The 23375-nt window shown below is 45.1% G+C and overlaps 1 protein-coding gene across 2 annotated transcripts; it reads right to left on the reverse strand.

Moving 5' to 3' along the window:
* On the reverse strand, positions 1-22856 carry LOC120676265 (pre-mRNA-processing protein 40A-like). Of its 2 annotated transcripts, none has more exons than XM_039957509.1 (29): positions 22648-22856; positions 21807-21906; positions 21655-21723; positions 21247-21555; positions 21014-21142; positions 20817-20878; positions 20604-20673; positions 20144-20196; positions 19995-20052; positions 19600-19907; positions 19431-19503; positions 7740-7838; positions 7578-7646; positions 7435-7512; positions 7229-7315; positions 7118-7152; positions 6887-6992; positions 6113-6193; positions 5937-6029; positions 5806-5859; positions 5607-5723; positions 5423-5521; positions 4397-4444; positions 4217-4309; positions 4028-4135; positions 2996-3060; positions 2325-2427; positions 1178-1489; positions 1-402 (listed from the first exon to the last, which is right to left on the reverse strand). In XM_039957509.1, exons 2-29 carry the CDS (start codon positions 21840-21842, stop codon positions 271-273), a joined length of 2946 nt encoding a protein of 981 aa, XP_039813443.1. In that variant the 5' UTR covers positions 21843-21906; positions 22648-22856; the 3' UTR covers positions 1-270. The 2 variants fall into 2 exon arrangements, with proteins under 2 accessions (XP_039813443.1, XP_039813435.1); XM_039957501.1 differs by having other exon boundaries at positions 20817-20893; positions 22648-22812.
* Between the last annotated feature and the right edge of the window lie 519 nt (positions 22857-23375).

Raw genomic sequence — 23375 nt, forward strand, 5'->3', positions numbered from 1 at the left:
AACCAAACCAAGTGCTGCAGAGATTTCAGAGAATAATATGTGCAATTACCAAAAACAAAGCATGCTGTTTACGCAAAAAGGAAGTAAACGACAATATGCTATCTCAGGAACGTTGAGTTTAAAGAAAATATTTCAGAACTGAACTTAATAATTATAGCACTAGTAGATTGTTAAGCAGAACCACTACTAGCCAAAAGAAAGAAAATAGAAGCAATGGAGAACATGACTAAGGGCAGTAAGTACTAACAATCTCAGTAGCAAAAGGAGAGACTAATGGACCTCTCCGTCTTCTCCAAGTTCACCATCTTCCAGCTCATGTGCACCATTTCTTCGGGAACTATCTCGATCCTTTTTATGTCTTTTGTGCCGGTTTTCACTATCTGAGTCTGAAGCATGTGTATGCTGCATGAATGACAATTATGATCTTATTACAAGCTTAACAATATGAAAATAACCATGGTAGAATTCGGGTAATCTATGAACAGGAAATAGGCAACACAGCAATTACATATTGCCTACATTTATAATCGGCAGTTCAGTTACTTGAGATTGTAACATGTGCCCATAGCTAGCTATACTACACTACTTATAACTTTTTTTTGAGTTTTTTTTGAAAAAAAATCAACTTGCAATAAGGAGCAACAGTGTACAGTCCTCACTGCAAGAACTGACTCACAGGATTGTCAGAACACATTTGAACCAAAGCTATAAGTAGCATAATATCACGACAAAATGCCAGGTTTCATTCACTTGTAACTGTGCCAATAATGTTGTAGAATAAAAATTTTGTAGAGTGAACAATGCTAGTGCTTCTTGGCAATAATTTCCAATAGCCATTTAACAGCAAATTTCCCTTTCATTGTAGATTATTTGAATATTCAAACAAATAAAATTAGCAACAACTGCATCGCAAAAGCCCCACTAATTGTACAATTGAACATCAAAAGAAAAAGGTAAACATGTTTCAAGTCAAATAACACAAACAGTAAACAGAAAAGTACTATAATTAGGAAAAGTTGTACCAAGCACTGCTGATATAATGGCACTAAACATTTAGTGGCATACACTAAAGATGGTGTTTGTAGACTTAGCACCACAAGTTGTATGAGCAATATAACAAGTCTGAGCTACATCCCCAGTGTTTAGCTTGTTTTGCACGGAATAACAAATGCTATACCTTCCTAGATTTCTTGCGATCACTGCTATGCCTCCGAGATTTCTTAGCGTCATCTTTATCATCCCTCTCAGAGCTTACATCATCTGTGTCATGGTGGCGTCTCTTATGTTTCTTTTCTTTATCTCTTTTCTTATCTTTTGAACCATGGTTCTCCACATCAGCACCATCAATATCCATTTCATCTCTCCTTGATCGATCCTTCCCCTTTTCCTTCTCTCTCTCCTTCTCCCGGTCTTTTTCTTTGCGTTCTTTCTCCTTCCTTTCTTTCTCTTTCTTCTTCTCTCTCTCTTCACGCTCTTTCTCTCTTTTTGCCTAAGAAGAGTAAAAATTTCAGCAAAAACCGAGAGAATTGAACAGGAAATAACTGACAAAAATTATTGTATGCCGCAACTGATACTGGTAGCAGATGAATATAAATATGGTGTTTGGTTAGAGGAATGGGGTGATCCATCATCTTCTCACTCACATTTTTGTTTGGTTTGAGAAATGGAACCGATCTATCACAACCTCACCCTCGGGGCAAGCAAACAATTAGCAAGCAGTCCACCCATTCATGGGATGAACTCATGATGGGCCACCTCAACTAGGATAAGGTGATTCCTCAAACAATAAACCCCTAAAGCGCTTGGTAGTTCATTGGGTTTTCATGAAAATATTAACTAGACTTGAAATTTTGGTTTTGCAATATCTCAAACCATTTCAATGTCTAATGCTTTGATTTGGTTTACTATTAAAGCCATACCTAGCTTGCCTAGAAAATCATAACGTACAGATGTGAATTGTGCAACTTATATTAGTTAAAAAAAAGAACAACCTTAAAATACCGTGCTCTTGAATTTAACATTATCAAGGATTGAATGTATATCTACAAACATGTTAAGTGGTTAAAAGACTTTCATTCCATAATAATTCAGATCATCAGTTGTACAGGTTACTCAGTTGAAGCAAGCCAATTACAAAAGCTGTCAGCTATTCTGGCTCAGTTAGGTTGGATCAATCATCTTTGACCACCTATGATAAGTAGCACAAGTGGATAAATGGTATTTACTATTCTCATTAAGTAGCAGCTGTGCTTGGAGCCATGAAATAATACAAAAGTATGTAAGAGCAGTTAGATGAAAGGAGACATAAAAATACAAACATTCACCTTTTCTTCCTCCCTCAAACGTTCTTTCTCTTTTAATCTTTCCTTCAGGTGGACAACACACTCTTCAAAAAGCTCTCTAGCATAAGTCTCGCTGTCCAAGGCCCTAATGCAATAAATCCAACATAATAATCAATCACTCCGCAACAATAACATGTAGGAAAATCTGATAGCAATCCCTATCATGCAGCACTTCAAACATAAACAGTCATTCACCTCTGAGGCATAACATCTTGCATGAAACATTTGTATAGACTTATTCATAGTCCAACACAATCATTGTTCGAACTGAATTAAATGAATCATATGTTTGATATATTAATTTTACTTGTATGAGGGTTGATAAAAGTCCAAAAAAAGGGACCTATGATTATATCGAAGAATCCAGACCAAGATATTAAAGAACTAGATAGATTCACTTTTTTCCCACACGTAAAAAAAAATCCAGAAGTAACTCCTACTCAATTGTATTTTCCACCAAGCTGAATCTACCCTTGCTACCATAAGAAATTGGACTGTAACCACTATTGTTATATTCTCTATACTATACTTGGCGAGCAGCCTGAACTAGTAAATGTTTATTGTTTTCAACCTACAATGGAAGAACGTCAGCTATGCAGGTAATCTGGTAAACTGCTCTTATAATGTTGGGAGGAGGATTGGCATTTGCATACCTAAACTCTTGGCTGTCCTCAAATAGCTGTTTAGAATCATCCCAGGTTGAAGAAGCTGATATTTCCTACAATGTTTCAAACAAACACAAATAAGTCACATCAAATGTATGCCATATTCTGATATACAGATCAATATTGTAGCGATTAATCTGACCAGGTCATTAGAAATGATAATGCTGGACAAAAGATGCATGTTGTTGCAAGCAAAAATATATATTATTAATAAAATATGGAGTCAGGAGAACATGCTTATAACACTGGTAATGCCCCCAGTTGTGAGGCTGCAAACAAGGGATTGGATCTGGTTCTCAATATAGAAAAAAGAATGCTTGGAGGGAGATGATATGGCTTCAGTACTATCAAGGAAGAGTTTACTGATGGTGATTATGTATTTATGTTCATAACAAATAAACTTAAAAAACATACGCCATAAAATGTGAATATAAAAGAGTAGAAAACATTTTCCCCTGGTTCAGGCTAAACTCTAGAACCAAAGCATCTCATATTAGGACTGATACTGAGAAAAATGCCAATGTAGTCAAGTAGCTGATGGAAAGTCAGTTGCCGAGTAAGAAAGCCGCTCAAAAGATGCTAGAGAGAAGCACCCATAAGCTTTATTTTTAAAGCACAAATTAATTTGTTCTAGGCATAAGAATTTGGCAATTATGTTCAAGTATTTGTGTAAGCACTGAAAACTTTTGAATTTTTAAAGCATCCATAAGTTTATCAAAGCTTGTGTAAGCACTCAAAACTACTGTAAGCAACCATAAGTTTTTGTATTCAAATACTTGTGCAAGCACTGAAAACAAGTGTAAGCACCCATAAGTTCATCTTTTTGAATTCAGCATCAACGAGTTTAAACTCATGGATTATTATATATAGAAACATATCAAGTTAATTAACCTGAAATTTAACAAATTATAGCAGTTCTTCTAGACATTTAGTCACCGCAGTCTACCATACAGAATATATTAGAGCACTTAATTTGCATGTCAGCAAATAATGTAACATGCTTATAGTTAGCTGCAGTACCGTTATTGAATACAGAAGATCTGAAAAATTTTCACCCAATCGCTGACGCTTCTTGGCATCCTTTTGCTCTTTTTCCTTGAGCCTTTCAATCTGATCGTCATAAATAAGCTGCAACCAATCCAGCAAAGTAAATCAGATTAATAACATAACATATTTAGACACCAATTAAAATTCCAATCAATATAACACCTTGATGTTGATGGTCGATATTCCTTTAAGAGCGTCATCATCCAGAATAGCAGTCTGGAATTCCTCCAATGTCCATGAGGTTATCATTGGAATCTGGAAAAATTAAGAGGATTGAAAATTATAAAATAGCAATTTACATGGTAAATGTGGATCATGACTGTATATAACAGAAAAGGGTACCTTTCCAGATTTCACCACTTCTTTGACTCGGGTCTTGTCATCTAGATACTGCAAGATAAAATATAGCAATAAACCATAAGCGCACATAAACAAATATAAGATATATTTCTTAATGAACTAAGTACAACAGATCTGGCATGTTTATCACACTAACAGTACCCCTTTTTATTTTCAGAATCTTGATATGAAAGGCTAATTCAAAATTGAATTCATGCACTATATACATGGTTTTCTAAAGGAAATTTTTAAACGTAGCAACATCTTCGATTCATCTTATGTTCACTAAAGGTGATGACTGGTCACCAATCGTTTTGCATACTTCAAATAGTGAAAACATCTGCTAAATTAACATCAACCATGCAAGTGTTAAAAGTAGTGGGCACCCTAAAGGTAGATGCACAACATACAAGCTATGTTTTTAAAGCGGTAAGGCGAGGCGAGGCGATCCACCACCGCCTTATCGCCTAGGCGACGCCTAGGCGGGCTAAGGCGGGCTAAGGCGAGACCTTAAGCAAGGCGAGCCGCCACCGCCTTGTCGCCTAGGCGACGCCTTGAAAACAGAGCATACAAGCAACACAGATATAATGACAACAGTGAAATGTATTTTAACAATACCAAGAGATCAAATAGCAAGTGTTCATGCTAAGATATTGTTTGTTTTACCATTACTAAATTACTAGTTACTAAAAATCTGTGACTCCAATTGTTAACACAGGGTTCAATGAAGTTAATAAGTATAGTATGCCTGCATTTACACCATTTTATCAAATTGAATACAAGTACATAACAGTGATTAGGCACAGTGCATAGAAATATGCCTGCATTTACATCATACATCATTAACTAAATATAAATATTTGGTTCGTTACATTCCAAGAAAAGTCCAGTGCAGTCAATCAAGGTTCGTAAATTTTTATCATTGAAGGCATCTTCATACAAGAGCAAAGACAAAACAAAAACACATAAAAGCCATTGATATTTTGAATAAACAGTTACTTGGATATGTGCTGAATATCAGAAAATAACCTGTTTGTCAAGTTCCTCAATCACATCATCAAATAGCTCTTTCGGCGTAGAGCCAGATGTGTTTGATGCCACTGCCAAATAAGCCTGTGAGTCCTTTATCTGTGAATTGATATAACGTAAAAATCAGGACAGGAAAACTTGTTTATCATTTTATTTTATATATGAAAATCAATATTTCAAGAACCTGTGAGCAGTAATCACGCCACCGAGTCTTTGCAGTAATTGTGCCATCAGTGACATGTTCTTCCAACATTTTACGAAATGCATCACGGTTTTTTCTCTCTTGTCTTCTTACTTGTTCCTGTATGGGCAAGCTAGCTTAATTTTCATATATAGGAGCAGAATAACAAAACAAGATTCGCGATGAGGTAAGAGAATCATACCTTTTGTATCCGCTTCTGTTCCTCCTCTTCTTTCTCCAGATGCCTTATGTACTCCTGAGAAACACAAAAACATATAATACAAATTGAACCACAGAACAGCAAAAATTTACTAAGGCCAGGAAAATACTAACTTGGAAAATATTCAAGCGATCAATCTTTTCAAGTCGGGAACAGCGCTCATCATCTTCCAACCGTTCTTGAACTTTTCTCCACTGAGTAGTTGCCTGCAGGCATGAAAAAAAAATAACTGTTCATTTCTTGAGCTCTGTCTGAACTGATTGGCTATAGGAGAAATCAAAGAAATAACCTTGATGAAGTCGCATGATTCTAGAAAAGTTTTGTATTCAGCTAAATGTCTTCTGTGTTCTTCGACAGCCTTGGCTTTTTCCTACAGTAGTGTACATATTGTATCATGCACAGTATACAATACAACTGTGTCATCAATGGTAATCAATTCCTGATCTATGCGACACTCAAGCAAAACCTCAATTGTCAAAAATTAACAAGGTTCTTAAATGCAATCCTAACTCTAAACTTCATCCTAGATTCAGAGGATGGAAGGGGTTGATCCTTCGCCATCCAATACCTCTTAGATATAATGCTGCAAAAGCACCAATGAATAGGGTCATGCTGCAAATAACATTTACGCTCATAACAAGACCAAATCATCCTATCCAAAATAAAAGGGCAGTCGATAAAGTGATTATGATAAGTATGAAAGAAGCAAACAGCTTCACAAAATACAGAAGACAAAAGTAACCACAACCAAAAAGCAGAAATGCTCAAGTTACCTATTTCAAATAAAGATTAATTGTGGTTCAAAAAATATCTCAATAAACTGAATAGATAATTTTTCTCCATTTAGCAATGGAGATAAGTATGTAGGCATAAAGACATTGATAAATTGAATCTATTTCTTCAGTTTTTTCAAAAGTGTAGTACTTGGATAGAAGAGAGTGAAACAAAGAGAGCACACAGAATTGAAAACAGTATCAAAGAAGTCATAAGAATGTTCAAGAGGAACAGTAAGAACTACCATAATGAAAGGAGTCACAAGGTATAAAGTTTAATATATAAGAACCTTCTTATGTAGTTCCACAAGATAGTTCTCAAATAAATCTTCACGCTCCCTTGGACGCTCAACTGCTTTGAACCTTTCATCATCTTCAAACATAAGAATTGCTTTGCTGCATGGTGAACAAGAAAAAATAAGTGCACCTCCAACCAGAAAAAAGAATAAAATAAAGCAGGAACTTCAATTATCTGATGAAATTTGCTATATGCAAAGAAAATACTGGAATTAGAGGTATACCTCCACCTTGTCGATGATGTAAGCTCCTTGCACTCCTGAATTACAAAAGAAAACATTCAATATGGTACAGTAATAAAAAGGAGAAAGCTTCCTAATGCAGAGCAAGCTTACTTCCAGCATTGCAAGGAAATCATCACGTGCTTTCCTCTGTTTGATCCGTTTTTCCTCAGCTTCAATCTTTTTTCGCTGGTTCAAGTACTGCAGGAATAAAATCATCAGACCTGAACCTTAGAAACATTTATCATAAAGAGCCAGAAGAGTTGAGAATACCGCTAAGAATGGTTAGGATCTTATGAGAAAGAGAAACAAACACTGACCTCATTGAAAGCTTGCTTTCTCTCTCCAAGAGTTTTCAAAGCTCCATATCTTTTGTCGTTTATGATGACTCTCATAGTCTGTAAATGTTAAAACAGTGTTACACGTTTCATAAGTTGATGTTAAGTAGACTAGAGTTCCGTACCTGATCCCATGTCCAATCAGACTCAACATTTACTGACTCAAGCAGGGACTTGAATGCATTTTTTGCCTCCTATATATCAAAAAATATATGGTACATAAATTAGATGAGCACTTCATGAATAAATATCCAACTCATTATTTGCTTCTTTCAAGTGATCCTCACCGCCTTAGTAGCATAGACTACAGGTTCTTCTTCACTTGTTTTCTCCTCCAATGGAGTGACATTAATCTTCCCTGCAACTGGCATGGTCTTTTTGGCCTCCTAGAGAATAGCATGAGGAAGCAGCATTAACACATAACACATAGTGTCAGAAAGAAGGGAAGAGTAAGCAGCTCTAGTCCACTAAGAAGTATAGAAAATAATAATACAAGTGCAAAATATGATTTCATCCACAGAAAAAGGACAGCCCAATTCAAATCAAACTAATTTCCTTCAAAGTGTGTGTGTGTGTGTGTATATATATATATATATATATATATATATATATATATTAACTCCGCCTATGTTGACTGGAAGACTCTCTCCTGAGTCGTCTCAGCATAGCCGGTCCCAAGCCCGGGTAAAGGAGGAGGATTGCGTTAGGTTTTGGCAAACCAGCATCAAAAATAGCCACTCTAATGGATTTGAAACCCATAAGAAACTCGTTGGGGCGTAACCCTCTTAGCGACGCGCTACATCGGAACCCGGGTGTGGTGATAAATGGGCAAGGGCCGGGTCGCCATCCCCCAATGGCGCGTCGTATCGTGACTTGGGTACGATAAGTGTCATGTACGGTCAGACGTACACCAGGCGTAGGCGCGCACGCGACGTACGCCGGGCTGCGGCACGCGTGGATCGGGACGGCGAGGACCAGACGGCTCCTAATGGCTAGATTAAGGAAATAAGATGTCATGGGTAGGAAGTACTGTTCACGCAGTGAACAGTAATAGGTCTAGGATATTAGGAAAGATTAGATTAGCTTGGTTTGTTATTTCCTTAAATTTAGAGATTGGTTTCTTAAGGGTTAAGTCAAGGTTTCTTAAGGGTCAAGTCAGCCCATCTATATAAGGATGGGATTGTATCTCTTTTAAGCAAGCAAGATTATTATCCCTAAACTCTACTCTCTCTTCTCTCTCAAAACAAGCCTGCGGCGCAGGGGGAAAACCTCGCGGGAGAAGACGGATCGCGGCTACGAATTGCATAGCCGAGGTCCAGCTACCCTAGGATCCGACGTCCTTGACAACCTGGTATCACGATCTAGGCGATCCTCTCCCTCTCCACAGCCCTCACCACCACCTGCCGCAACGCCGCCATCTCCGTCGTCCTCATCCGCTGCGCCTTGCGCCGCCGCCATGGGCGACCAAGGTGACGATCTCAAGACCACCGTGGCGTCCCTGGTCGAGTCCGTCAAAGCCCTCAAGGCCACTGCGGAGGCCAACGCCAAGGCCATCGCCGATCTCGCGGCCGACCGGTCGCAGGGCTCCAACAACAAGCAGACCTTCAGCGAGCATCACAATGATCGGCCACCGAAGTTCCACAAGATGGACTTCCCACGCTACGATGGCAAGACCGACCCGCTCATCTTCATCAACCGCTGTGAATCCTTCTTCCACCAGCAGCGGATCATGGAGGAGGAAAAGGTGTGGATGGCGTCCTACAACCTCGAAGATGGGGCGCAACTGTGGTACATGCAGATCCAAACGGACATGGGTACCCCGACGTGGCGCCGCTTCAAGGAGCTGCTGAACCTCCGCTACGGACCGCCCCTGCGCTCCGCTCCCTTGGCCGAGCTAGCCGAGTGCCGCCGCACCGGCACGGTGGCGGACTACATGGACCGCTTCCAGGCGCTCCTCGCCCGCGCGGGTCCCCTCCTAGAAGAACAGCGCGTTCAGCTGTTCACTGGGAGCCTCATGCCGCCGCTCAGCCTCGACGTCCGCATTCAGAACCCGCAAACCCTAGACGCCACCATGAGTTTGGCCCGGCAATTCGAGTTGCGCGAGCAGTACTCCACGCCGGTGACCAAGCCTGCGCCCCGGCCGCCACTGCTTACTGTACCGGCTCCACGCCACGCCCTGCCGGCACCACATGCTCCCAAGCCGGCTGCCCCGCGACGATCACCGTCGAGGGCCGCCAGATCAAGCGCCTCACTCAGGCGGAGCAGGAGGAGCGTCGTCGCAAGGGTCTCTGCTACAACTGCGACGAGAAGTACTCCCGGGGACACAACCGTGTCTGCCAGCGGTTGTTCCTCCTGGAAGGCATTGAGGACGAGGACGAGGACGACGACGAACTACCGGCCGACGCCGAGGATAGCGGACCGGAGAACGCACCGGTCTTCTCCCTGCAAGCCCTAGCAGGAGTTTCCTTCGCTGACACCATGCAGCTCGAGGTCGTGCTGGGCGCCGCAGCGCTCGTCGCCCTCCTGGACTCCGGCAGCACGCACAACTTCATATCGGAGGCGGCTGCGCAGCGCTCCGGCCTCCCACTTCAGCAGCGTCCACGCCTCACGGCCATGGTCGCCAACGGCGAGCGCGTCACGTGCATCGGCGTCATCCGCGCCGCACCGCTGCTCATCGGCGGCGACTCCTTCCCGGCGGACCTCTTCGTCATGCCATTGGCGGGCTACGACGTGGTTTTGGGCACTCGTTGGCTGGCAGCCCTGGGCCCCATCGTGTGGGACCTCGCTGCGCGTCGGCTATCGTTCCAGCACCGGGGGCGCGCCATCAGCTGGTCCGGCTGGAGTTGCCCAACACGCCTACCCTCGCCGCCTCGGCCGCCAGCGCGCCCCTCCTCGACGAGCTCCTTGACAACTTTGGGGATGTCTTCGCCGAGCCAACGGGGCTGCCTCCCCAGCGCGCCCACGACCACCGCATCACCCTCAAGCCAGACGCGCCACCAGTCGCCGTTCGCCCGTACCGGTACCCGGCGGCCCACAAGGATGAACTGGAGCGACAGTGCGCGGCCATGATCGCACAGGGCATCGTCCGCCGCAGCGACTCGCCGTTCTCCTCGCCAGTCATCCTCGTCATGAAGCCGGACGGGTCGTGGAGGTTCTGCGTCGACTACCGCGCCCTGAACGCGCTCACCATAAAGGACGCGTTCCCTATCCTCGTGGTCGACGAGCTACTCGATGAGCTCCATGGGGCGCGGTTCTTCACCAAGCTGGACTTACGGTCCGGGTACCACCAAGTGCGGATGCGGCCGGAAGATGTGCACAAGACCACGTTCCGCACCCACGACGGCCTCTACGAGTTCCTGGTGATGGCGTTCGGGCTTTGCAACGCCCCGGCGACGTTCCAGGCGCTGATGAACGATGTACTCCGGCCCTTTCTTCGTCGTTTCGTTCTTATGTTTTTTGACGATATTTTGATTTACAGCAAGACTTGGGCGGATCATCTTCGTCACCTCCGCGCCGTCCTTTCCGAGCTGCGGCGGCACCAGCTTTTCGTCAAGCGCAGCAAGTGCGCTTTCGGCGTTCCCTCCGTCGCATACTTGGGGCATGTCATCTCTGAGGCGGGCGTGGCCATGGATCCGGCCAAGGTGCAGGCCATCCTCGACTGGCCAACGCCACGTTCAGCTCGGGCAGTCCGGGGCTTCCTCGGCTTGGCGGGGTACTACCGCAAATTCGTCCACAACTACGGCACCGTCGCTGCGCCACTCACAGCTCTCCTCAAAACGGACGGCTTCTCCTGGGACGAGGCGGCGACCGCGGCGTTCACGGCGCTAAAGGCCGCGGTCACCAGCGCACTAGTGCTCGCCATGAAAGACTTCGCCAAGGACTTCATCGTTGAATGCGACGCCTCGTCGCATGGGTTTGGCACGGTCCTCGTCAAGGACGGTCATCCGGTCGCGTTCTTCAGCCGGCCCGTTGCTCCCCGTCACCGTTCCCTCGCTGCGTATGAGCGAGAGCTTATTGGCCTTGTCCAGGCAGTGCGGCACTGGCGTCCGTATCTTTGGGGCCGTCGCTTCATCGTCAAGACCGACCATTACAGCCTCAAGTATCTACTCGACCAGCGCTTGGCCACGATCCCTCAGCATCATTGGGTCGGCAAGCTCTTGGGGTTCGACTTCTCGGTGGAGTACAAGTCAGGCGCGTCGAACACGGTGGCTGACGCGCTCTCCCGCCACGACGACGACGACGGCGGCCTACTGGCAATTTCGGCGCCGCGCTTCGACTTCATCGCACGCCTTCGCCACGCCCAAGCTACGGATCCGGCCTTGGTGGCCATCCACGACGAGGTTCGCGCGGGCAACCGCGCCGCGCCATGGGCGGTGATCGACGATATGGTCGCCTACGACGGCCGCTTGTACATACCGCCGGCCTCCCCTCTCTTGCAGGAGATCGTGACCGCGGTACACGATGACGGCCACGAGGGCGTCCACCGCACGCTGCACCGACTTCGTCGCGACTTCCACTTCCCCCACATGCGACGGCACTGTGCAGGACTTCGTGCGGGCCGGTGCGACTTGTCAGAGGTACAAGTCTGAGCACCTGCACCCCGCTGGGCTACTGCAGCCTCTACCCGTTCCCGCCAGCGTCTGGGCGGACATCGGCATCGACTTCGTCGAGGCGCTTCCACGGGTGCATGGCAAGACGGTCATCCTGTCCGTCGTGGACCGCTTCAGCAAGTACGCCCACTTCATACCTTTGGCGCACCCCTACACCGCGGAGTCAGTCGCCCAGGCCTTCTTCGCCGACATTGTTCGACTACACGGCGTCCCCCAGTCGATCGTGTCGGACCGCGACCCGGTCTTCACCTCTACGTTCTGGCGCGAGCTCATGCGCCTCGTGGGCACGAAGCTGCACATGACGTCGGCGTTCCACCCCCAGTCTAACGGCCAGACCGAAGCAGCCAACCGAGTCATCATCATGTATCTGCGCTGCTTCACCGGTGATCGTCCCCGACAGTGGCTGCGCTGGCTGCCGTGGGCGGAGTACGTCTACAACACGGCCTACCAGACATCGCTCCACGAGACGTCGTTCCGTGTGGTCTATGGCCGCGACCCGCCCTCCATCCGTTCGTATGAGCCGGGTGATACGAGGGTTGATGCGGTTGCCCAGGAGATGGAGGCCCGCGAGGCATTCCTCACCGACGTCCGCTATCGCCTCGAGCAGGCCCAGGCGGTCCAAAAGCTCTACTACGACCGCCAGCACCGGCCGGTATCCTATCAAGTGGGCGACTGGGCGCTCCTTCGGCTTCGTCAGCGAGCCGCTGCTTCTTTGCCCCGTACTGCTAAGGGCAAACTGAAGCCCCGCTACGTCGGGCCCTACCGCGTCGTCGAGCTCATCAACGAGGTAGCAGTTCGCCTGGAGCTTCCCCAAGGGGCTCGTCTACATGATGTGTTCCACGTGGGAGTGATCAAGAAGTTCGTCGGTAAACCGCCGGCGTCCCCTCCAGCACTCCCTGTTATCCACCACGGTGCGGTGGTTCCGGAGCCTCTCCGGGTCGAGCGTGCTCGCTTGGCGCGAGGCGTTCGCCAGGTCCTCGTCCACTGGCGCGGTGAGCCGGCGGATTCTGCTTCATGGGAAGACCTCGATGGTTTTCGGGCGGCCTACCCGGACTTTCAGCTCGAGGACGAGCTGGACCTCGAGAGGGGGGAGATGTCATGTACGGTCAGACGTACACCAGGCGTAGGCGCGCACGCGACGTACGCCGGGCTGCGGCACGCGTGGATCGGGACGGCGAGGACCAGACGGCTCCTAATGGCTAGATTAAGGAAATAAGATGTCATGGGTAGGAAGTACTGTTCACGCAGTGAACAGTAATAGGTCTAGGATATTAGGAAAGATTAGATTAGCTTGGTTTGTTATTTCCTTAAATTTAGAGATTGGTTTCTTAAGGGTTAAGTCAAGGTTTCTTAAGGGTCAAGTCAGCCCATCTATATAAGGATGGGATTGTATCTCTTTTAAGCAAGCAAGATTATTATCCCTAAACTCTACTCTCTCTCTTCTCTCTCAAAACAAGCCTGCGGCGCAGGGCTACCCTAGGATCCGACGTCCTTGACAATAAGTGAACAAGGGTCGGGTCGTCGCAACCTGAGTGGCGCGCTACATCTACGCCCGGGTGTAGTGAAAAATGAGCAAGGGTCTTCGCACTTCCCTTGACGGATGCGAAGGGTAAGGAAGTTAGCCAAGCCAACTAGAATTCGTATAGGTAGCTGGAACATAAGGTCCCTAACGGATAAGTTGCGAGAGCTAGTTGATGCAGCAATTAGGAGGCGTGTAAATATTCTATGCGTTCAGGAGACTAAATGGAATGGCCAGAGAGCGAAGGAGGTTGAAGATACTGGCTTCAAGCTTTGGTACACGGGGGCAACACCGGATAGGAATGGTGTAGGTATCTTGATTGATAGGAGTCTTAAGTATGGAGTCGTAGAGGTTAGGAGGCAAGGCGACCGGATTATCCTAATCCGGATGGTAGTTGGAGATTCGGCTTTGAATGTGATCAGTGCCTATGCCCCTCATGTAGGCCTTAGTGAGAGCACCAAGATGCAGTTCTGGAAAGATCTAGATAGCATGGTTAGTACCGTGCCTTCCAGCGAGAAACTCTTCATAGGAGGAGATCTCAATGGCCATGTGGGTGCGACTAATGTAGGGTTCGAGCGAGTGCACGGGGGTTTTGGGTATGGTAGCAGGAGTCAAGAGGGGGAGGATGTGTTGAACTTCGCGTTGGTCTACGACTTGTTGATAGCGAATACCGTTTTCAAGAAGAGGGAATCCCATCATGTGACGTTTCATAGTGGACAACACTCGAGCCAGATCGATTTTATCCTTACTAGGAGGGAGGATAGACGTGATTGATTAGATCGTAAGGTGATACCTGGGGAGTGTGTTGTCCCTCAACACAAGCTTGTGGTGGCGGACTTTCTTCTTCGGGTACGTGTCCACCGGGACAAACGTGCCAAGATTGCGAGAACAAAGTGGTGGAAGCTTAGAGTGGAAGCGGAACAAGCGTTTAAGGAGAGGATGCTAGATGAGGGGCCTTGGGAAGAAGGAGAAGATGCAGATGGCATGTGGCTAAAGATGGCAACATGTGTTCGGAAGGTGGACTCAGAGGTGTTTGGCGTGAGTAGTGGAGGCAAACAGGAGAGGAAAGACACCTGGTGGTGGAACGACGAGGTGCAAAGGGCTATTAAGGAGGAGTGTTTCAAGGGCCTCCACCTTGACAAGAGTGCAGCCAACATCGAGGGCTATAAATTAGCGAAGAGGGTTGCAAAGCGAGCTGTGTGTAGCAAAGGGTAAGGCGTATGATGACCTGTATCAGCGGCTAGGCACGAAAGAAGGGGAGAAGGACATTTATAGGATGGCTAGGATCCGCGAGCGGAAGACAAGGGACATCAACCAAATCAAATGCATCAAGGATGGGACAGATCGACTGCTAGGGAAGGATGAGGAGATCAGGGATAGATGGAGAGAGTACTTCGACAAGTTGTTTAATGGGGACAGTAAGGGCCCTACCCTTGAGTTAGATGACTCTTTTGACAATACCAACATACGCTTTGTGAGGAGAATTCAGGAGGTAGAGATCGGGGAGGCTTTGAAGAGGATAAAGGGAGGTAAAGCGATGGGCCCTGATGGTATCCCCATTGAGGTGTGGAGATGCCTAGGTGACAGAGCAATAGTATGGTTGACTAAGCTTTTTAACCTCATTTTTCGGTCAAACAAGATGCCGGACGAATGGAGGAGAAGTATATTAGTACCTATCTTCAAAAAAAGGGCGATGTTCAAAGTTGTACTAACTACCGTGGGATTAAGCTGATGAGCCATACGATGAAGCTCTGGGAGAGGGTTATCAAGCATCGCCTAAGAAGAGTGACAAGTGTGACCCAAAACCAGTTTGGGTTCATGCCTGGAAGGTCAACCATGGAGACGATTTTCTTAATACGACAATTGATAGAGAGATATAGAGCAGAAGAAGGACTTGCACATGGTCTTTATTGACCTCGAGAAGGCGTATGACAAAGTACCAAGAAATGTCATGTGGTGGGTCTTGGAGAAGCACAAAATCCCAACTAAGTACATTACCCTCATCAAGGATATGTATAAGGATGCGACGACGTTTGTCCGGACATGTGATGGCAACACCACTGACTTTCCTATTAACATAGGCCTACACCAGGGGTCAGCTTTGAGCCCTTATTTATTTGCTTTAGTGCTGGATGAGGTCACAAGGGATATACAAGGTGAGATCCCTTGGTGTATGCTCTTTGCTGATGATGTGGTGCTAGTTGACGAGAGTATGACAGGGATTAATAGAAAGTTAGAGCTGTGGAGACGCACATTAGAGTCGAAAGGGTTTAGACTTAGTAGGACCAAGACCGAGTACATGATGTGTGATTTCAGCGCGACTAGGCATAAGGGGGGAGACGTTAATCTAGATGGGCAAGTGGTGGCCCAGAAAAATACTTTTCGATTTTTAGGATCGATGCTACAAAAGGATGGCGACATTGATGAAGATGTTAAGCATAGAATTTCAGCTGGCTTGTTGAAATGGCGTCAATCTTCTGACATCCTTTGTGACAAAAGGGTGCCACAAAAGCTAAAAGACAAGTTCTATAGGACAGCAATTCGCCCGACGATGTTATACGGTGCTGAATGTTGGCCTAAAAAAGGCGACATGTCCAGCAACTGAGTGTAGCAGAGATGCGGATGTTGCGGTGGTTTTGCGGGCACACAAGGAGGGATAGAGTCCGAAACGAAGCTATTCGGAATAGGGTTGGGGTGGCACCAATTGAGGAGAAACTTACCCAACATCGGCTGAGATGGTTTGGACATGTCCAACGGAGGCCTCCTGAGACGCCGGTGCGTAGTGGGGTTCTTGAGCGGGTCGATAATGTAAAGAGGGGTAGGTAGACCTAAACTGACTTGGGATGAGTCAGTTAAAAGAGACCTTAAGGATTGGAATATCTCTAAAGAGATAGCTTTGGATAGAAGCGCTTGGAGACTAGCTATCAATGTGCCTGAACCATAACCTTTATTTCTTTTGGGTTTCATCTCTAGCCTACCCTAACTTGCTTGGGAAAAAAGGCTATGTTGTTGTATATATATTGCTGAGAGCTTGAGACTACAGAGGATGTTCCTTCCTTCCATCCCTTTCAAGTATCCATGATTATTTTATTGAATAAAAAGGAAGATGCAGAGGTCTATCTTGAGCGTGATATCTTTCCTTAACAGTAATTTCTGCCCTCAAAAGAAAGTCAAAAGTGACTCCTTAGTTCCTTCTACATATTGAGTTGTAGTACTTTGTACTACAACGATTCTAGTATCCCTAAAACACTCATAAGAAACTTTCGCTACCTGCTGACCAAGAAGATCATGCATGAGTATTAGATGCAACTGGATTATATGAGTAAAATATACTTCACCAGTTTTACTATAAACTTCGCAGTTTTACTAAGCCCAGGTAAGGAAGTAGAATTGCCAAACAAAAAGAATGGAGCGAAGAACACAAGTCAATCATCAGTCATAATTAAACATCATTTGTTGAGAAGTTCAGTTTTACTACTCCCTCCATTCCAAAATGTAAGTTTATTTTAGCTTTATCCTAAGTTCATAGAAAAATACACCAACATTTACAAAATCAAATCAGTTTCATTAAATTTACTATGAAATATTTCCAATAAACTTTGTACTGTAAATGTATACATTTCCTATAAACTTGGTCAAAGTTAGAAGTTTTGACTTCGTGCAAAACTAAAATGTTATACTTTGGAACAGGAGTAGAAAGACAATTAAGTCCAAGTCAAGTATACAGAAGTTAATATATAGGAGTACAAAATTTACAAGTATTGGTTAGGCATTGTGTTAGTCCTATCCACAATAAGAGGGGTGCCAATACATTTGTTTCAGGGAAGAAAGATCCAGTAATCCATACCTGTCTCTTCTTGACCTCCCATGTATCTATATTCTTCTGCTAAAGTCCTAATAAGACCTACTAAATCTATTGTGCTCTTCAATTGCTATATATCTCTTCGTTGTTCTCTAAACTTGTTCTCCATCCATATCGCAACTTTTTACCATGTCCTTATCCCAAACACATAAAATCCAGATAATTGTTCCGCAATAATTGTAGCAGAGCATGGTTCCAAAAGGGAAAAAATATACACTGGGTGCAGAGTGTCTAGCTACTCTATTTTTATGAATATACTATAGAAACAATAATAGAAAAAGACTACCATCCATCAAGTAAGGAAAACAAATGAAATGATAAATGGCACGTAAAAACAGGCTTGACAAGGATGTCGAAAAAGAGATTCACATGTGTAGCGAAAATGGCCTCTCATGCCATATTTCAATATAATGTTTTGGTGATTGATATAGACAACACAACACTTGGACTAATATGATTGTTAAGATGACCATTCTCAGGCTTTTAGGTTCAAGTGATGACAAAGAGAAGATAGGCGTAGCTAGGCCCGAAGGGCCGCCCCAACGGGAGTTCCGCTAGATTGAAGAGACCATGAAGAAACCAAGTCAAAACAATCAAGACAGAGATATTTTAGTATCACCGGTTGAACCGACGCTAAGAAAATTACATACGTCGGTGCATTGACTTGGAGCACGTCTGAGAGTTTTGGTAACACCGGTTGAACCGACGCCAGGAAAGTTGAATACGTCGGTGCAATGAACTCAGCAGCTGAGGCAAAATCTATACACCGGATGAACCGACGCTAGATATTGGTGAACGTCGGTGCAGTTGTCCAGAGAGTTAGTTTTTCAGCAACTACACTCACCGGTTAAACCGACGCTGCATCGGTTAATTACGTCGGTCGATTGAGGTAGCCGTTGAAGTATAACGGCTAGTTGGAAAATGCACTCACCGGTTAAACCGGTGATGACAAAAATGGGAGCATCGGTTTAACCGGTGATAGCGCTTTTTGTCAGCCTTTTTCCAACGGCTAGTTTGGGGTGTGTGGGCTATATATATGCCACCCCACGGCTCATTTGATAGTGCTGGAGACCAAGGAAGTATACAAGAGCCAAAGATCATCTCCAACCACCTTAGAGCTTCATTGTACATCATATAGGCTTAAGCACACTTGTGAGAGTGCTTAGTGCTTGTAATAGGGATTAGTTCTTGCGAGAGCTCCCTTGAGAGAAGTCTTGCTGCGGCAAGCAATCCTTGTGATCCGTCGTGTGACCCTCCGACTTGGTGTGGAGTGGCAACGACACTTTGTGCGGGGGAAGAGGAGACCCCCTCCTTGGTGGAGAAGCTCCGTAGTGGATTTCGGCTGGGTGACCGAGAGAGACGGTGGCGGTGCACGAGACTCAGTGTCTTGTGGGCACTTGCCTTTGCTTGCCGGCATCGCCTTTGTGGCGTAGTGCAAGACGGTGATCGGAAGAGCCTCGGTGTCCCGTGGACGTAGGCGTTTGTGCCGAACCACGTTACATGACCGTGTCTACTCGGGAGTTTGCATCCCTCTTGCACTTACCTCTTTATTTACCATATTACGTTTCCGCATTTACTTTATCTTGCGTGCCTTTACTTTCCTAGTTAGTTTGTTTAGGATTGGCTATAGGTTGCAAGTTTTTTGGGGTAAGTAGAGAGTAGCAAAGATAAACCTTAGTCATAACTAGCATGTATAGGACGTGTTAGGTTTATCTTATGCAAGTAGTTTGAGCCCTAGGTTAAAAAGCGATTAGCGACCCTATTCACCCCCTCCCCCTCTAGGGTCGGACACCCCGGTGATCCTTACAACATGCAAATGAGAAATGCAACAGAAACTTCAAAGTTAATGACAACGGAAAGGCAACCAGAGAAAATTGTAACAATGTCGAGTCACTGAGTTGGATAACATTGAGCAAAGGATTTAAGTACCTGAATTGGGAAGCACGACAATCTAATGAAACAAAATAGCACATATAAAGCACCATACCTCCAAATCTTCAGCAGATGTACCATCTTCTGTGTCAGCAGCAGTTGTTACAGATGAATTTTCGTTATTGTTTCTGCAACGTTTGACAAATACATCATATTAGCAGGTATTTTATCAGTGTCAAGTATAATAATTACAGGATTGAAAAATGGTAAATGTCTGTACAAACCTGTTGGTTCCTGCATCAGTTGCAACTAATTGAACTTCTGAGCTTGTTGTAACAGGAACAGCACTAGTATTTGGACCACCATTTTGCTTGCCAACAGTGGAAGAACTGGAGGTGTTGTCCACATTATGTGATGCGCTGGCACCAGGAGGAACAGAGTTTGCTGATGCATCATGTGCGCTTGGAGCAATTAAACCAACTGCAGTTGAAGACTGATTAGCAGGTATAGTAGAAGGTTCAGAGGCAGCATTTGTTCCTGTTTCTCGATCCGATTGTTGATTTGATGCTTTTTCTGCCAATTCACGTGCCGCCTGAAAGAAAAAAAATGTAGCAATAAAGTAATTATAATTATCAATTAAACAAATATTGATGTCACAGAAGTAAAGCAAGAAGAAAACCTTTAACTCGTCAGGAATAGTCCATTTTGATTGCTTTGTCACTTTGTTGAAATAGTATCTTCAATGATAGAACAGTCAGAATATGGAAAGAAAATGGAGGAATCATTGACAAATGGAAGGAGTGGCAATTAATTCCAGTATGGACTTACTTTCGTCCTTCTGGTGTAGTAAATTCTTTCCACTCGGTTGAGGCGTCAGCCCTCTGTTAAATCACCAAAACATATAAGTGCAATTGAATACAGAACAATGCATTTTATTATTTTATATTAGAACTTAAGCTGCCCTCAAGAGAAAAAGAAATGAGGATGATTTCTTGGTCCCTAAGTAGTAAGTACTACTCAACAAAATTCAAAGAGAATATAAAGAAATTGAAACATCAATACGGCAAAATGGCAAGAAATGTGAACGAAATACTGTACTTGATGGGTGATCACACTCACAGGAATGCACAGCCAAGTAAGAATTGTTCTATTATGCTTATCAACTGTTTGGACTACTTAACTTCAATAGTGATTAGTGAAAATAATATAAAGCAGGCACAAAACACAGAATTTGCATAGGAATAGCTAAACATATGATAATCACATGATTAAACTAACTACAACTCACCTCCAAAGGTGTCATCAATTCAACTGGTTTCTCCCAACTTGATTGCCTTGTTTTCTTATTATAGTAGTACCTAGAAAAGGAAATAAGAAGAGAAGGCAGGCCAAATAAAAAGAGAAGGCAGGCCATATAAGCGGAAAACCAAACCATGATATACTTAAAATCACAAGAGCATCATGAAGTTAACAGCATAAAAGATTTTTAAAAAACACTTACTTTTTTCCTTCAGCCGCAGTGTGTTCTTGCCAATCTGAAGAGCTAGATTCAGACGAGTTGACCTTGTCATTTGCAAACTCAGTTATTCCAAGGTAAATGATATAAAATTTTTGCACATTAGACAAACAGCAGAGGCCATAAAATTTGACAAAAGTCAAGTGAATAAGCAGAGGGTTTGACCGTTTTAGGATACTCACTGAAGGCAGAGTTGCTGTAACTGGCACCGGCTGGTGTCCAGGCTGCACTAGGGGAGTCACATGAGGCATACTCGGTCCCGGAGCTGTGCCCCAGGGGTGCACAGCAGGAGGAATCGAAGTTGGTTGATACTGAAACGTAGAACTTAAAAGTTAGTAACTTAACAATAGCCAAGCCAAGTAACTCTTACATCAAAGGAAAAAAGATAACTTGCAAAAAGGGACAAATTCCTCACTGTATAAGACGGGGGCTGCATAGGGGCATGCATGGTGGGCAAATGGCCCCCAGGATATGCAGCTTGTTGCTGCGGCTGCATAGGTGCTGATGACATTGGTCTAGCTGGCTGATATGCCATAGGAACCCCTTGTGATGCAGGTGGAACCTGACTTGAGTGAGACAAATGTTGCCCAGGTTGTGAAAAATGTGGCATCTGCCCTGGCATGCCAATGTTAGCTACTGGCATTGGCTGACCAACAGGACGAAACTGCTGCGCTGCTGGTGGCATGAACTGAGGAGGCTGTTGAGAAGGAACCACTGGCCTAAACTGCAATTGGAATGTGAAGTGCAACATTAAAAACATAGCCTACAACTCTGGAGGTGACATATGTGTTAAGAAGCAAAAATCTCTTAAGTTTCAGTTTACCTGCATAGGCATTGGTGGTCCAAGATTTTGTAGCTGAGTGCTAGAACCCATCATGGGAGGCCTGGGAGGCTGCTCATAAAACAATAAAGAAGATTAACACTATGTACGCTGCAGGCAATAAAATTATATTTACACCGTGAGACAGCAGTTACCTGAGGTGGCCCAGAAGGCTGCATATTACTAGCCATTAATCCACATCAAAATACTGACCAAAAAAGTAGGTAAACTGGCCCCAGATATCACGGCTGCAAACTGTCCAAAGGAATGGAAAAAACAGACTGCTTAGAACATAGAAGTGGAAAGCAAATAAGCCATTGCACAAGAATTGCAACAGGCCGACAGCTACTTAAAACAGTCCTTGCCACGTGCTCGCCATCGGCAAGTCCAGGAAACTCAAGGTTTTTGGCACTTTGCCTTCCCTTGCATGATTCTCCCTTGAGCACGTGAGCTCGCCACCTTTCATTCTTCATTGAAGGAATTCGACCCCTTCTTTTGTCGGCAAGTGAATTACAAGCACTGGATTAGGCACACTTTGACCAAATTACCATTAGTGTTCTCCCTCCATCCCAAATTGTTGCTCATTTTAGCTTTGTCCTAAGTGAGACTTGTCTAACTTTTACTGAGTTCACAGGAAACATATATCTGCATCCACAATTGAACTCTTTTCTGAACTAAAACATCTAACTTCCCCCTACTCAAAAGTGTTCCCTCTAACTGCACACGAGACTTAAGGGTAATGATTGTGGTCGAGACGAGCGCGGATTAGCTGCAGGGGACAGGAAATTCGACGCCTGGGTCCCTCGCCTCCCCATCCACAAAAGAAAACAAGCAAACAGCTGCTCCGCATCTTGCGCCCCCAATTTCGCGGCGGAACCAGGAGCCAGAAACCCTAACCGCCGCAACGGGGCAAGCGCGCGGGCGGGCAAATCAAACCCTAGAACTGGGCAGCGGTGCGGCGAGGAGAGGAGATGGTACAAGGCGGGGGGCACTCACCAGCGTGCAGCGGAACAAGGTGGGGCGTCGGGGGTGGGAGAACCGGCGGCGAGGGTCGGGAGCTCCCGGTCCCGGTGGGGTTTAGGGCAGTCGAGGCTCGGGGGGAGGCGGCGATGCCCCCACGACGAACTGGATCGATCCTCTGAAGTTCGCCACGGTGCCGTCGTTCGTGGACTCGGACGGCCCCTCCCCTTCCTCGTACCTGCATCGTGGCGGCCCAAGCCCGGCCTAACGGCCCAAATACACCAGCTCATGAGTATTGTTGCTTCCATAAAAGAGAGAGAGAGAGACTTGCTAGCTGTTGCTTGATCCTTCTAAAGATTTGTTCTTGAAGTGGATAGGTAATTCCTAGAGAAGCCCAACAAACTTTAGCAAAATTGCAGCGAAGGAGGAGATGCTGTGAGGCTTCGGGTCGTTGGAGGATGCAAAGTTCACAATTGGAGGACGCAAAGCCCAACAAGCTTTGCTGTATTCTTTGTTCGCGGTTTGCTATTTGACATTGTTATGTGAAGTTGATAATGGTAATCTCAACGTGGCTTAGAACTATTTGTTTCTATGATCAACATAATATTTTTCCATACTATGTTTGTTATACTGAATTTTTTAATTCCCGTAGCAAAGCATAGCTGGTAAAGGGTCTCAAATTTTAGCCTAAATAGTTTAAGGGCGGCTCTTATCCTATGCAATTTATGCTAAAAATATATAAAGGTCAAGTTGGATTGTAAAAA

This window comes from Panicum virgatum, chromosome 2K (assembly GCF_016808335.1).
Source record: "Panicum virgatum strain AP13 chromosome 2K, P.virgatum_v5, whole genome shotgun sequence".
In the NCBI taxonomy this organism is placed as follows: domain Eukaryota; kingdom Viridiplantae; phylum Streptophyta; class Magnoliopsida; order Poales; family Poaceae; genus Panicum; species Panicum virgatum.

Coding starts and splice junctions, on each gene's coding strand:
- LOC120676265 (XM_039957501.1), bottom strand. CDS start 21,842: ATGGCTAGTAATATGCAGCCTTCTGGGCCACCTCAG. Junction 4,136..4,216: donor TATCGACCATCAACATCAAG/GTGTTATATTGA, acceptor GATTGGTTGCAG/CTTATTTATGACGATCAGAT. Junction 1,490..2,324: donor GTTTGAGGGAGGAAGAAAAG/GTGAATGTTTGT, acceptor TACTCTTCTTAG/GCAAAAAGAGAGAAAGAGCG.